This window comes from Leptinotarsa decemlineata, unplaced genomic scaffold (genome assembly GCF_025532065.1).
Source record: "Leptinotarsa decemlineata unplaced genomic scaffold, Ldec_3_MD MMD2_tig00026340_RagTag_RagTag, whole genome shotgun sequence".
Classification (NCBI taxonomy): Eukaryota; Metazoa; Arthropoda; class Insecta; order Coleoptera; family Chrysomelidae; genus Leptinotarsa; species Leptinotarsa decemlineata.
In genome coordinates this window covers 6,777,723-6,795,156 of record NW_027412694.1, presented here as the reverse complement: position 1 = coordinate 6,795,156, position 17,434 = coordinate 6,777,723, and the positions used below count along the sequence as shown (strand labels likewise).

Here is a 17,434-nt window from a genome sequence, read left to right as displayed (position 1 = left end):
TTAGTCTCATTAATCGTTTATAATTATTATTAGATATATTTCTTTTATCATTCAACATTGGCTCAAAATTCTACCTCATAACCTATTTATTACAATCGGCATTTTAACCAAGATTTTATGGAGAGATATCGAGTTTTAATCTTGTCAGCAATGTAATGATACCTACTCTGATTTCTGATGAGATAGTAATTATAATTTGAAAAAACTGATCAGTTTATTAGTATTACCTGATGAAAAACAACAGAAAACATCTCATTACGTGTCAATTCAATTTCATGAATTGATTCATGTTATTACTCAACTGCGTACTTCAAGTGGGCATGATTAGCAGTAATTTGATCCAACCTCAAGTTATTTTCATGCAAGGCGAAACTTTCTATGTTTTTTACCACTTTTATTTGTAACTAACGTTACTGCAGTTTCGTCTTATTAGGACATTTTCAAACTTTTGATTAAACTGTCCTTATAGGACGAAAGTTACAAATGTAACTGACGTTACTGCAGTTTCATCCTATAAGGACATTTTCAAACTTATAATGAAAATGTCCTTATAGGACGACACTGCAGTAACGTTAGTTATAAATTAAAGTGGTAAAAACATAGAAAGTTTAATTTTTCTTTTCTACATAATTATTTACCACCAAGTAGTAACGGCTACATCCTTAAATGTATATAACATGAACTACATTATTAAAGATTTCATACTTTATATAAACACAGGGTGTTTACTCCTGAACAAAAACACTTGAATCAATTCTGCTTTCTGAAACATAGTTTGACCGTAACAAATTATTGTAAACTGTAAGTTATTTTACTGGGTATATATCATTTCCAGCGACTTGGATGAAATGAACAAGTTAGATGGCACGTTCGATCGATTCACAAATCTCACATTCGCGCCATTCGGCTAAGTCGGAATTATCGATCGTTAATGTTTCTTATTTCTGAAAAATATTAGCAAAATGCTGCTAAAACAGCTTGCTTTCGAAATTGTTTAATTCCAGTTCTGTAAATGTTGGTTAAAGTGCCTCATAGTTTGGGTATATTCCATCTATGTTTGTTTGTTTTATTTTTATCTTAACATTCAAGCATTTAAAACGTGTTATTAGCTTGAAAACAGTATAGAAGTATACAAATTATCTTCTATCGATATATTACGACACAAATGAGCTATCCGTCCGATAATGGCAGATTTTGGCCACCACCATACCTTCACCAAATTTTTCTCTTTACTGCGATATATTAATTGGTAATAGGATTTGTCTAGGTTCGTCTTTGAGATTGGAACATATATACAGTAAAGATCATGTAGATTAGTTATACACGCGTTTCTCTCATTTTCTTTCTAGATCGTGCGATTTTCTAGTTCAGTGCTCTGCAGCCCGTTCCTCCTCAATTTAACGTTTCAGATACCCGCACTAGCCTGACAAAATGAATCGTTTATCAATATATAAACGGTGGAACTCATTTTGCAAATAATGCATCTCTGCATGCGTTATCAATGTCGGTTCCAGTTCCTAGATTCAAAAAGAGGAAAATTTTATTTTGAATTACCAAATGTACGAAACGTCGTGAAGTGTGAAAAATGAATATTAATTTCAGACGATAGAAGTCCAAATGCCTTGCATTGAACAAGAAACATGAGTTCATACAACACAAAACAATTCTTTCCATCTTAGAAAACGCTAGGATTTTAACTTGGAGAAAAGAGCTGAACTCCTGAAGAAATGGACAGAACTTTGCAGATACTATCGAAGAATTATTTTGTGTGCGTGCACCTTCATATGCAATTTTTGTGAAGTGTACACACAATTTATTCCACGTTGTAGAGCGAGAGATGCAATTTTGTCGTGTTCAAGGTAGATCACTTCTATGATATAATTGTTTCCCAACAAACATCGTGATGGAAATATCGTCAATTCGAAGTTATTTTAAAAATGAGCACCACTAACCAAATAAAACTTCATCCATTTTGATCGCAACTCTTATTTGTAGTTTCGACTATATGTACAGCAGCAGGCAGACCTCCCGATCAATATGTTCGTCCAAATAGAACAAGAGGTGAGATTTAACGATCTCTGGAACTCGTATATTTCACAACGCCATATACACTGGCGTATCTTTTTCACTTCTTTTTATTTCGTCGAAAATGTCGATGCTGAAGCTATGCGAGGAAACATATTTTCAAACATGTACAAAATATGACAGGGGCAAATAGATATGAGACTTCGGAAAATGGTAAACATAGTCATTCAAAATTTGTAGATCTGTTTAAAAAAATCTGTTTTTAATCTGATAAAATATTTACGCTTGTGCGGTATTCTACAAGTAATATGTAAGGATTTCTCATCATTGAAGAAAAATATAAAAATACTTTTATTCTAGGAAATACTGTCCTTCTTTCATATACGAAAGGTCGACGGAAAGAACGATTATAGTCACCGAAATCAAAATGTTCAGAAATGCGTTTTTTAAGTTTGGTGTCGTTTTAGTTGATGAAAAATAGGTATAATAAAAAATGTTATAAGTCTTTAATGTTGAAGTATACTGTTAATTATAAATTAAAAAAATTATAAAGATACATTTGACGTAACGAGCATAATACAAACATTTTCAAATAAAAGTCAACGAGACATTGATCTTTATTGCCAGTTATTCACCGTCATCAATTGGTGTGTCATCTACGTATTCGATATCATTCTCTTCTTCATCCAATTCAAGAGCAGGAGCAAGTGGATGCTTCGTAGAATACTTGAGAGTCGGGCTGGGTCAAAAACTGTTTTGAATATAAGTGAGTAAGTCTTTCATTTTTGCAGGTTAGCCCCAATCTTTTGCATGTTATAAACTAGTGACTCCTCAAAAACAAAATGTATTCGACTTAGCTTGTAACATTGCGAAATCCCTTAATTTTATGGTTTTCCAAAAAACAACAAATTTATTATCTAAAATCAAAATCAAAATCAAAAAAGTTTATTTCCGTAGACCTAGGAAAGGCATGGAAAAAGTCACATTACTCAGTACAATTACAATGAGGTCACAATCATAAAACAACATAATTATAAGATATACTATATAACATTTAGACCTTAAAAGGGATACAAAAATTAAAATTTAAAATTCCAAATCAGACTGAAAAAATTCATCAAGCGAATAAAATACCTTTTCACATAATAGTTTCCGAACTTTTTGTTTAAAGGTCTTTACACTAGTTATTTTTTTAATGGATATTGGGAGCTTGTTGTACAGTTTTATTGACATGATATGAGGTCCATTAGTGACCTTGGCTAACTTATGATTAGGAATTAAAATGTTATAGTTTTTTCTCAGGGTGAAGCCCGAAAGAAGACATGTATCATCTCTGTTCTGAAACTTGGAGCAATTTGATTTAACGTAGATTACGCAATTAAGAATATACATGCAAGTAATAGTTAATATATTCAACTTTGCAAAAAGTGGTTTACAGAAATCGAGTGGTTTTTTAAAACAAATTGTTCTAATAATCTTTTTCTGGAAAATTAATAAGTCACTGATTCTATTGCAGTTGCCAAAACAAATAATACAGTGATTGAGGGCAGAGTAAACATATGCATAATAGTAACTTTTAAGAATTTAAATAGACACAAAATTACGCAGATTCCATATAACGAAACAGTGTGTCGCTAATTTCTTCAGTATGAAATCAACATGATGATTCCAATTGATTTGGGAATCAATAAAAACTCCTAAAAATTTTTTATAGTTTACCTGTTCAATACTTTTAATCTCAGACCTAACCAATACACTACAATCAGTTTCCTGAATTGTAAAGAGAATGGTGTTGGTTTTGAGATTATTTAGAATCAAGCCATTTTTAGAACAATAATTTTGCATGTTGGATACAGCATCATTTGCTCTTACTGACAATGTTTCACATTCCGAACCACTGACAGTAAAAGATGTGTCATCAGCAAATTGTATAGAGCACTGTGAATGATTAGTTTTTGAAAGGTCATTAACAAATAAAATAAATAGTGTAGGCCCCAAAACACTACCTTGGGGCACACCTGTAACAACGTTTCGAGATTCAGAGACAAATGACCCAGTCTGAAGCCTAACTTTAACAACCTGTGTACGACCAGTTAAATAGGTTTCAATCCATTTCAGACTTGGACCACGGACGCCCATGTCAAACAGTTTATCAAGAAGAAGACCATGATGTATGATATCAAACGCCCGTGTCAAGTCGGTGATTTTTCACCGTTGTCGAAGTTGGATAATACATGATTATGTAGAGAAAGGATGGCATCCTGGGTTGACAAGCCTACTTGAAACCCATATTGGTTGTCAGATACGATATTGTATTTATTTAAAAAGGACACAAGTCTGTTTTGATATGATTTTTCAAATATTTTCGAAAATTGAGATAGTAAAGCAATACCTCTATAGTTCGACATTACATGCTTATCGCTTTTTTTATGGACTGGGACAACCATTGCTTGCTTAAGCCGAGAAGGAAAAATACCTTCAGAGAAAGATAAATTGATTAGATAAATCAGAGGTTCCATTATTTTTGAAGCAGCCTTTAATAAAACATTGCCTGGCAATTCATCAACCCCACTGGAATTTTTCGAACATGCGAATTTAATTATTTCCAAGAGTTCAGTTTCATCTATTGGATAGAGGAAAAGACTCTCAGTTTTTACACAACGATTTCAATGCCACCAGGTGCAGTATTTTTTACTAATGACTCCACTGAATCGACAAAATAACTACTAAATGCTTGAGATATACCGGGACCATCGTCAACAAGTACACCATCGCCAATGTCAAAATAGCTGGGTAAACATTTAGATGAATCGTTGATAATAGTATTTTTCCTGATGATAGACCAGGCAGCTTTAGATTTATGTTGAGCCTTAAGGAATTGATTATTGAAGTATTGACTTTTTGAGAGCACAATTTTTTGTCTATGATTTTTTAAGAATTGCTTATATTGACCCAACAAATGTACATTGGTTTGGTTCTTGTTCAAATTATAAATATCTCTGAGTAATATACCTTCTTCAACGATATCCTTAGTAATCCATGGTTTGTGTCTACTTGAATTTTGATTTTGTTTAATTTTTTGAAACTGTTTAGGAAAGGATATATCAAAAGCTTGAAGAAAAACATCATAAAAATGGGAAAATTTAGTATCAAAGTCAAATTCAGTGAAGTATAGAAAATTCCAATTTTCGCCCGATAATAAATTAATGAAATGGAGGATATTATGATCATTAAAATTTCTCTTCAAAAAATAATGGTATTTATCAGCGGCGACGAAATTTATAGGTAGTGTTATAAACTGAAGGGCATGGTCCGAGAAGTCAACATGCAAAACTTTGTTTTCAATTTCATACTCAACCGATGAGAATATATTATCAATTGTGGATCTACTGTCTCCTTGTAACCTTGTATATTCGAAGATACATTGTTTCAAACCATATGCTGAAAGTAGATTACGAAGTATTTTTGCCTCACTGTCATGTACTTCATCATGAAAATTGAAGTTAAAGTCACCACAAATAATATTAAGCGACTTAGAATTTTTATAACTGAGTGTTTCAAGAAATGATTCCATTTTAGTGAGAAACGTTTTACTATCAGTAGCCGGTGACCTGTAAAAGCAAATTATGAATAATCGAAGGTCAGAGACAATCACCTCAATAGCTGCATATTCGAAAACATTTTGACATTTTTGAATTTTAGTACTTTTCATTATGAAATCATGATCATTTCTAACAAATATGGCAACTCCACCACCATCTTTGTCTTTCCTACAAAAGTAGTCTGAGACGTTGTACGAGTTCAAATTGACTGATATAATTTCATAATCTTTGCACCAAGTTTCAGTGATACATACAATATCCGGATAACCAAGAGTTTGCAAGACAAATTCAAATTTATCAATTTTGTGTCTGATACTACGGATATTCAAATTGAGAATTTTTAGATTTGCGTTATTTTTGTTAAAACCATGTGATACATTAGATAAATTAGAGCAATTATGGAAAAAACAGAAATTCTTTTATAATGATATTTTCAGGCCATGCATCACTATTTAGCAACAGTTGCTTACATGATTCCGATACACCCAGTTTGAAAGAACTATTTTTTCCCTTTGTATTTAATTTGAAACACTTAATAACTTCATTCGGGAAGGCTTCATCCAGAAACTATCGCATAACTTCATAATCTATCTGCCCCTTTATTTTTCCGACATACAGCCATGCTAAATCATCATCTTTTGCAGTCTTTTTGCCATCTGGTCAGATAGTTTATCTTGAAGTAAACACTCACGTTCAAGTTGCTGGCATTTTTTCGAAATAAACATGCACTCGGATGAACAATTTTTTGAGACATGATCGCCACTAACTACAGAGTTTTTCTCTGGATTCAACTTTTGAATGGATTTTAGAAAACTTTGTAAAATCTTATTTTCACCGAAATTATCGGGAAGAATTTTAGTCACAATTAGATCAATTATCTCACTTTTCTTCAGCTTATTTAGCTCCGTTGATAACACAACCTGCTCAGTCGACGACATGTTGAACATGTGTTTTCTGAGATCAATTGGATTTCCGTGTTGTCAAACAATTGCAAAACTATTCAGTAGATTTCAAAATCTTTGTGGAAAAGCGTGAAAAGTTTCCTAAAGGATACTTCTGATTCAATTGAAATTTTTTTTCGACTGATTTTACCTTTAACATTTCGAAAAATATAGAAATTATAATGAAGTTACTTATTAACAGATTTTTTTTTTGTGAAAAGTACTGTGAATTATGCAGTACCTATCAACATATTGAGGTGAACTGAAAAGTTTTCCCTTTCTACAGGTGTATGAATTTTTCCATTGAAAGGTAGGTAAAGATTTTTCAGATTGTAAAAGGTGAATATACAAAAAAAAAGGTCGACAAAATACCTCACATCTAACGTCAAACGCACCTTATGTTGCCAGTTTACTTTTTACAGCACTGAATTTATTTTAATGATGCATAAAATAAAATCAGTGGAACCAAAAATACAGAGAACTTTGACCAAATACATAAATATAGTGCCAGAGTCTTCTGTTATAAACCGAGTGATAATATATTTTCAAAGATCTGAACAATAATCCCATCAAAAATCTTCTACAGAATCCCAGGAAGTCTATGGAGTTTAGAGAACTGAACTTTCTTCAAGATGATTTGCCTACTTTAGCAAATTTTTTGATGAACCTGGTGGTGTATACGAAGATGCTCTTACACATTATGTACATCCAGTTTGGAAAATCTATACAGACAAGCCATAAAGGAAATTAACCCGTTTCGAAAAGAATAATTATAAAACTTCAATAAAGAAATCTTGGGCGTAAAATAAATGTAATAACAAACATTTTCCCAATCATCAGAACTTCATTACTCTTCTCGAAGTGCGTCTTCAGGAGATGACGTTTTCTTTGTCTAATGTTTCATAGAATTTATCCATCGCTTTTGAGAAGCACTGTATAGAAAAAGTTTTCATGTCCCTCATGGCCAAGTCATATTATTAACTCACTTTGCTTGATTTGAATCGACGTTATTATTACACAATATATTTTAGTCGCCCTGATGCAATTTGCCGAGTTTTCATAAATTTTTAACGTAGTATGAAATTTCGTGTTCCTCAAAAGTGTCCAAGATCTCTCCCGGCCTATTAAAAAAACAATTCCTTCTCGCGTGGAATACCATCGAGGGCAATCGTGTTTAACCAAGATAATTGCTATGATATGATTGCAGTCTGGGGGATACCGGAGGGGTTCCTTTGAATTCATACCGTGGAATTGTCGGGGAGGCTTAAACGCTCAACCATTACCATAAATAAATGAGAGTGCACTTTATCCGAGTCGCTCATTTGCCCTTTATCGGAGGTTTTACTTTTTGCCGTTTTGATCCCTCTCTATTAAAAAGGCGAGTCACGATACTGGAAGTCGGATCTTGTTAGTTAGTACAGAAAACATCACTGAAGGGTTTTCCATTAGAAGAGAAAAAAATCCTCAGAAAGTTTCCCAAATTTTTTGCTCAATGATGGGGACGTAGAAAGCTAAAATGCTCTTTCCGAATTAACTCTTGTCTCCTGAATATATTTACTTTTAGCTGGCTAACAGAAAAACACATTTTTTTCAATTGAAATGAAATTCCTATGGCTGGGATTAACAAACCGTTTGAATGTCATCATGACAAGAGCTGATTTATTCCTTTCAGTGAAATAAAGTCATAATCTTATGAGAGAAATGAGTGCTTCGTCTTGTAATGTTATCTGAAACCGTGCTGATTAGGTAATTTAACAAATGTTTCATCCCGAAACTTCTAAGTGAATCATTGAGGGTGATGGGTTTTTATATAATTCAATGTTCATATGAAAGTAGTTCTTTCGAGAGGATTCTTTCAATAAATTGATGGATGTAGCCGTTACTAAATGGTGGAAGATCATCATGAAAAGTAAGAAATGATACTTTCTATGTTTTTTACCACTTTCATCTGTAACTAACGTTACTGCAGTTCCGTCCTATAAGGACATTTCAAAACGTTAATTGTATTCTTTTGAAGATGGTCTTATAGGACGAAACTGCAGTGACGTTAGTTATAAATAAGAGTGGTGAAGAAACATGGAAAGTTCTATTTCTCATTTTTCAAGATTCTTTCCTTTCTTGTAATTCATGTGAAAGAAGTTCTTTCGAAACGGTTTTTTCTTTAAGTTTATATCTGAAAGAAACGTCGGTGTATTATACACTACATATCTTTAAGTATACTTTTTTTTTTCGTAAATATTTTTTTTCATTTGTTGGAAATTCAAGCTCAAAATACTAAAAAATAAAAAATGCCTCAATCGTTTATGTCAAAGAGTGTGGAAAATATAATAATTTGTCAATTCAAACGACTTTTCAATTCAATTTCAGTAGTTTATTTGAACATATATTGACATGTTCTTAAACCATTTTGGGTTTACAACCTAAGACAGTTCTTGAGATGAAATGTGAGTAGTACTTATGAATCATGGTAATAATAAAAAAATTATGTTTCAAAATCAACACCAGCAAAATTTTTAGCACCAGTCCCAAAATGCAAATATAAACTCCCAAAAGGTATAATTGTAACTGTTTTTTGACACGAATTCCATCAGCAATCATTTTTTTCATAAGGATGTTTCCAGAGCTAATTCAAATGTTTTGAAACTACGACCACATTTACAAGGCATTTACAGTAGAATTTCTAACGACCAATGTTACTGAAACCAACGCTAATTTCTGTGTATAAAGACCACTTTCGCCAAACGTTACCAAAGCGGTTTAATAACGCTGAACCTTTTGGAAAATCGGTTGGCGTTATAATACTGGATTAGATCAATCAAATATTTTTTCATATATAAGTATATGGACTATGATTTTAATTGGATAACAACGAGTCCGTGACATCTTAATTGAAAAACTGTACAGTACAGAAACATTTTCAAAAACAAGGTTTTATCGATATGCTCCAACAAGAAAAAAATAGACCTACTTCAAATTGAATCAAACCTATCAAATAATTACATTTCACATCAATGCATATGATCTTGTGATGCACTGTTTGGAACCTTCAGTGTAGTAATAAATATAACTAGAGTTCAATCCCAACACCAAACCGTTATCTTAACACTTCGACACGTGTTTCAATCACCAAGTGATCATCTTCAAGAGAAATATCAAACTAATCAGTTTGATCTTCCTCTTGAAGATGATAACTTGGTGAAACATGTATTGAGGTATATCAAAGTGATCAGTTTGATCTTCCTATTGAATATGATCACTTGTTGATTGGAACACGTGTCGAGGTGTTAAAAACAACAGTTAGATCTTCTTCTTGAAGATCGTGAAACACGTGTCGAGGTGTTGAAAATAACGTTTTGGTGTTGGGATAGGACTCCAGTAGGTAATATTCAATGCATATAATGTAAGAGCAATTTTAAAAAAAGGCTTACTTGCGTATGAAAATAATTCAATAGACCGTAAAGTAATCAATTTGCTCATCTGTGGTTGGCGACGAGGTATTGAATAACGGTATTTGGTCAACTGTGAATGGTCCGCAGGTGTTGAGTAATGGACTATTGCTTCCTCGGATGATGATATTAGAATATCCAACAAGGAACGATCACTGACTTGATGCTTTTTCTAATAGGATAACGTATAAAAGTGATCAAATCGAAAAACCACTTGCGGAAATTCTGATTTGAAAATATCGAAAACACTGACGTAACATAGATTGGTCAAACTTCTTTTGCGTTATCCTGTATAACCTGGACAATGAACTGAAAGTTTCTCAGCCAATGTAAATCGCATCTTTGAGCACACCACTTTTTTCCTGGCCGATGCCACAAAAACCGAGAGCAAACAACCTTTAACTGTCGCTCAACCGACGCGTACTGCTATAGCGAAGCGTAAAAATCACGCCCGTAAAAACGGAAACCTCTTTACCGCACCGACATTTTTTCCTATTTTGACACACTTTAATTGTTTCGTTTCAGGAGATACGGCACAAAGTGCGGTGGTTGTGGTCAAGGCATCTCGCCCAGTGACTTAGTGAGGAAAGCAAGAGACAAAGTGTTCCACCTCAATTGTTTCACCTGTCTGGTGTGCAGGAAACAACTATCCACCGGTGAGGAACTCTATGTTTTGGACGATAACAAGTTCATTTGCAAGGAGGACTATCTCAGCGGAAATAAGGCGGCTGTGATCACATCCCACCATCAAGGTGAGTTATTTCATTCTTTTGTTATCGTGTAAAAACTCTTTCAATGTCTCGTGAGACATACTTGAGAAAAGTGATGACTATATAAAATCCAATATTATCGGCAAAACACAATTCAACAATATATGCAATTGTCGGAGTGTAAGAAAATGAATATTTCGAAATGGAATCTAGAAGCATTCACCTCTCCCAACTCACCTACATGGTGGATTTTGGTAAATGCTTGCCGAAAAACAAATATATCCCTGACTAATACCACGCTGGATATTGAATTGTATCCGACAGATATTTATGCAAGCTACCTCAGAGAGGATAGTCTCGTCCATCCAGCAGCAGGACCATGCAGAAATCAGTCGAGTAAATCAGAGATATAGACCTGTTTCGAGGTATTAACTCTCACCGGTGCAGGAAAGATCCGACTTTTCGTCTAAGAGAAAGAGATATGTTAACTTGTAACAGTTCCATCTCGTGAACAATGCGTCGAAAGCGGAAAAGAAACATCCCATGTATACAGTACTCTAACGGGAATCAAAATGACTCTCTAAACTGTATCGAGAATGTATAGATACAAACGTATAACAAAATACATATTTCGAAATACGTATCTACACAATAGGTTTTGGTGATGTGAAATCTCGAAACATTTATCTCTTCCAAGGTACCCACACTGTAGGAAGTAGTGGTCATAAAATTGTCCTAGCCTAGCCTAGTCATGAAAATAAAGATAATATCAATAATAAATTACCTTTGTTCCTTTGTTTTCAATGTGAATTTGAGAGGTATTGAGAAATAGGTATCTATGAGTAATGTGCAACCAAATTTGTGATTGAAAGTACATATTTTTCAAGAAAAGGCGCTGATATCTCTGTTGGCGTAGACTCCAACTATATGACCTATAGAAACCAAATCCAGGAATATCAAAGATAAACGAAGTTGCTCAAGACAGTCCATGAAATAGCCCAGCTTCGTCATCCACCGCCGCACCAGATTCGTCTTTTATCTTCCACTGCAGATTTTATTGCAAAGTAAATAGTTGAAACCAGATCCCAAAAATAACACATTACTACACCATACCAGATTCGTCCTTTATCTTCCACTGTAGATTTTCATTGCAAGGTAACTAGTTGAAAACAGAGCCCAAAAATAAAACATTACTACACCAGATAGTACGCTATTGAATTGTGTGCGGAGTGACTGGAAGAATCCAACCTCATACACAAGTCAATACAAATATTCTTGGACTGTCAAGCGGCGTTGGAAGCTCTTCACTCCTACTAAGCAACGTCTTAATTATTAGCAAATTACCAAAAACGACTCTCCTTGATACGAAGACTTAGCAGATTGTCTCTTGTCTGGATTCCTGACCATACTGGCCTGGAAGGCAATGAGCCTGACTGACTCCCTTGCGAAGGAGGGTGCTGCAAGCAGTTTCATCGGACCAAAACCTGTCATTGGCATCGCTTTAGGCTTTGCCAAACAAAGATTGAGCACCTGGATGGCAAGAATCTGGCAGAATCTTCCACTCTAAGGCGTTTATTCACCCTTCGAAGCTGGATACCAAATAGTTTTTGGACTACAGTAGGGATGAACTACGATGTCTAACAGGCCTTCTTACAGGTCACTGTCATTTGAATCATAATATGCAGAGACTCGGACTATCGGAAGACAGCGTGTGTCGCCTCTGTTTGGAAAATGATGAAACAGCAGAGTACATACTTCGTGCCTGCCCGCTGGGGACCAGATCATATTTTTAGATTTCGGCAGAGCCGTACTCTTACCATCTGACTTGAAAGACCACTCACCATACAAGCTAATCGACTTCGTTAAGAAGCTGGGTTTATTTGGTCAAGTGTGCATAGGTGTGAGCCACAATGAACCCTAGCGGGTTGCGGTGGAGAGTCGAATAGACCCACTCACTTTGGAGCTAACCTAACCTAACACCACACAGTAGGTACTGTTCCGACCAGTCATAGGTCTCACCAGTGGTGCTTAGCTGATGAACTGCAAATGTACTGGTGGACTCAACTATCCTTAAAAAACATGCTAGAGTCAAGAAACAACGCTATATGTCTTGCTACATTAGTGAGAACAACGATGTTGCTCGTGGTTTCAACTATCTTGTTTTGCAATTGAAGCTGCAGTGAAATACATAGGATGAATCTTGTTCGCAGGTCGATGTCCAAGCTTGGCAGCTTGATGAGAGATGACATAAGATTTACTTTCTCGGGTTATCCTTTCATTGACAGTTGAATTCAGCAGAGCATAGGTGGTTCACTTTAGCATTACCGGACTATGGCGAGGAAAAAAGCTCCGTCTGATTTTGTACTCTGGTTTCATATACAGTTGTCTTGTAATAAAAACTGCAATGAAAGACAGATGAAATATCATTTGGCGGTTGACGTCGAATGAACTTGGCTTTGTTAGGAGAACCACCTTAGGAATACTCGTTTATCTATGATACTAATGTCGAGTTTCCGGTCGACCCCATAGATGGTGACTTCTTAAGTAGAGATATCATATCCTTTTAATGCTCAGGTTTGTTCTTTAAAAACACTTGAATTCAACAATCAATCCGTAGTAAGTCTAGCATCACTGAACTATGGCGGATCGTAGCCGCGTTATCTGGTATTGGATTGTTTTTGGGCTCTGGTTCCAAATGTGTGAAGTTGTTCAGAAACTGTAATGATTTGTAGTATATATGAGAACATAGGCTTTCACAATCATAGGGAACGAAATCCGGGGTGTTGGTAGGCCATGCTCGAATGAAAACTCAGGTATAAAAACCACCCCAGCCTTTGTTTTCTTTTATTATTGTAAAGTGATTATTTGGTTATTCATTCCCATTTCCAGAAGAACTTCAAGGTTTAGGTAATTCTGTAGGTTTGATAAATAGAAATATGCTTTACTGTTGTTAGATTACTGAAAGTTGTGAGTCTATCACTTCTGAGAATAGTTACCTAATTTTTCCTTTTCCATTCGTTGGAGACAAACAGGCTAGAAATCGCACATTTAAAGGTAAATTCTCAGCTCGCACAAGTTTCGAATTCGTTGATATTTTGTATGCGTCTTGGCTCAACCACTTTGGCAACTAGAAACGCTATTTTCAACTGATGAAAAGTTATCCACCCCAGAAACTTCAATATTTCATTAAACTCAAATCAGGAGTTCCGAAACTGTTTTTCCACTTTGTTTCCTGATTGAAAGATAATGAATGGAATATATATATATATATATATATATATATATATATATATATATATATATATATATATATATATATATATATATATATATATATATATATATATATATTTATGAAGAACCCCATATATATATATATATATATATATATATATATATATACTAGATAGAGGATAAATACTGCACTTTATATACAAAAACCATTCATAACAAAAAAATATAAAAGTTCCAAGTAATGGAACAAATAGTTGAGCTAGCCTAACAGTATCACATTACTACAAAAACCCTTTTCATATAAAAAACTAATTAATATCTTTCAACAATTTCAAGTAAATTTTTGATAAATAAATCTTCCGTTACACGAATTCACATTTTTCATAATTCAAATATTTATTTTCCCTTCTCAGTCACCTTCTCTAAAATCCATCTTCATCGTGCATTGCACCCCTAACCCCAAATCCCCCGGGCGACTTGCGCAACAACGATCAGACAGCAGGAACTGGCAGATCGAGGGGTAACGACTAGCAACCAACGTAATTGGTAGACAGAGCATAATGGGAGGGGCTAGCGAACGTCGGCGTGGTGCCCACCCGTCACTTATCACTTGGAACACGACTATCTCGATGAAAGCGATGCAGATTGCAACTATAGTCCCAGGATCTTTACGAGCGCTGAAGGATGTTTTGAGTTTTCGTTTATATGCATTGGCAATGCGCATTTCATGTCTGCATAACTTTTTGTCGGAGTTTCAGAACATTTAGTGAATAATTACCAGTCGAGACGAGCTTAATTCGAGTACATTTTTGAAAATCATATGACTAATCAGACATTGAGTATGAGCTTGTGTTCGAAAAGCCAATTTATCTAACAAAACTGGGTGATAGTATGTACATTCAACTAAACGTCATATCAATTCACTATCTCTGATATCGCAAATTTCATCAGGCGACTTCGCCATAATTCATATCAGCGCTTGCGCACTTTCGCCATTTTATTTAGTATTATACAGGGTGTAACTGAATAAGTGCAAAACATTTAAGGAGGTGATTCCTCATCGAAAAAAAGATAGGATCTTTCACATAAAGAAACTTCATTGGAGCATCCCTTGTTAAGATACAGCCCCTTAAAGGGGGACATAAAATTTGTATAACAATTTTTTTCACAAGTACTGAAAAAGTTACAATATTGAAGTTACCCTGACGTTTTGTACTACCAAAAAGACACTTAGCCAGTAATTTATTTGGTTTACCCCATGGTTGCAAGGGGTGGAAAACGCAACCCCTAAAATTTATTTCCAATGTAACTTTTTGTCTTATTATTCGTTTACCATTTAAAAATTTATTTACGATAGCTTGTTTCATTCTAAACAAAAATGTCTCTTGGGTTTTTTGCCCAAAATAAACCAGTTCGCAGCAAAAAATTATTTCACGAACAACTACAAAGATACATCGTCATAAATGCGAACTGGATTCATTGTTATTTTGTAGTCAGTACCTGCATTGAACGATCAAAGGGTAAGAAACAAAACTAATTTATTAATAACAAAACACACAACATGTAGAAATCATAGTAAATGTTCAATATGTCTACCTTCACACATTACGCATGCGTTTAGACGTCGGCGCATTGAGCCACGTATTCGCTCAAATATTCCTGGAGTCTCTCTGATTACCCTGCACTCATCGATGATGCGGTTTCTACGTCGCGAACAGGAGTACGATAAACCAAATACTGTAAAAAAATAGAGAAATCGAGAGAATTGAGATTCGGGGAGCGAGCGGGCTAGTTCTGTGGTCCTCCTCAACCTATCCACTGATTTGCATATGTTTCAGTTAAATGCTGACGTGCTACTTACCTAAAATGGGCGAAAGCCCCATCATGCATAAAAAACATATCCCTTCTGACGTCCAAAGGAACTTTCTCCAGCAGAACTGGATGCACTTCTCTTGAAAATTGAACGTATGCCTCACCATTTAATCGAGAAGGTAGAAAATGAGGCCCATTTAAATCACCCTCAATAACTCCGAGCCACACGTTAAGAGGAAACTGTTCTTGATGGTTAGTTTCGACAATAGCGTGAGGGTTTTCATCAGTCCATATGTGGTTATTATGAAAATTAATAATCTTTTCCCGAGAAAAATTACATTCATCTGTGAATTCTATAGTCTTCAGAAAGTCACAATTTCTTCTAATCATTTCCAGCATCCAATTGCAAAATTAAAAACGGTTCGGAAAGTCTCGCGGTAACAGTGCCTGTACTCATTGCAGATGGTAAGGGTATAAGAGTTGTTCTTTTAAAATTCGAAATACCGCCATATGATCAACATTTAGCTGGCAAACAATCTCTCTAGTACTGGTAGTAGGTTGTTCTTCAATCAAATTAAGTACTGCTTCCTCAAGCAGTGGTGTTCGTACTTCTCGATGGCGACCACAATCCTGCGTTCTTTTGTCGAATGAACCATATTTTCGTAATCATTGATGAAGTCGAGCAAATGTTTTATGTGAAGGATGCTGCCGTTGAGGATACATTTCAGCATATCTTCTAGAAGCTTCTAACCCATTCCCTTGCGACAGACCGTAAACGTAATGCATATCAGCCATTTCCTCATTTGTGTATGCCATTTTTATAAAAAGTGAATTATTAAAATAACAAATTAAGAACAGAACAACAACACACATTTAGTATTAATTAAATTTTAAAAATTCACAAACTGACAGCGTCATCCCAATGTCACTATGGCTAATGGCAACCTACTTAATAGATCAGTTTCGTTTTTTCGCATTTATGACGATGTATCTGTGTAGTTGTTCGTAAAATAATTTTTTGCTGCGAGCTGGTTTATTTTGGGCAAAAAACCCATGAGACATCGGAAATAAATTTGTAAATGGTAAATAAATGATAAGACAAAAAGTTACATTGAAAATAAATTTTAGGGGTTGCGTTTTCCACCCCTTACAACTATGGGGTAAACCAAATAAATTTCTGGCTAAAGTGTCTTTTTGGTAGGACAAAACGTCAGATTAATTTCAATATTGTAACTTTTTTAGTGCTTGTGAAAAAATTGTTATACAAATTTTATGTACCCCTTTAAGGGGCTGTATCTTAACAAGGGATGCTCCAATGAAATGTCTTTATATGAAAGATCCTATCTTTTTGTCGATGAGGAATCACCTCCTTAAATGTTTTACACTTATTTAGCTACACCCTGTATAGAATCACGAAATGTGAACAAATGTGTGGAGAGGTGCATTATGACATGCTCAAGGTTGCCCCTTTCCTCTCATACAGATCTACAACTTTGTAGGTACGTGTGGCAGATAACCGATGAAAAAACAACAACTAATCCAGCTAATGCCGCGTAGAGAGTTGAAGTACCTGAAACCATCAGGCACATGATTTCATGACTAGCTGGAATTATATTTGTTTGGTCGTTATACTCAGACGGTTCACACCCTTCAGACCATGCCCG

The 17,434-nt window shown here is 34.8% G+C and overlaps 1 protein-coding gene across 2 annotated transcripts in view; it reads left to right on the top strand.

Moving 5' to 3' along the window:
• The window catches only part of Lim1 (LIM homeobox 1), a 119,111-nt gene that overhangs the window by 31,219 nt on the left and 70,458 nt on the right, over positions 1-17,434 (top strand). For both annotated transcript variants that reach the window (XM_074183479.1, XM_074183480.1), the window contains exon 3: positions 10,540-10,766. In XM_074183479.1, the coding sequence (XP_074039580.1) occupies positions 10,540-10,766 (227 nt within the window). The remainder of the gene's footprint in view (positions 1-10,539; positions 10,767-17,434) is intronic.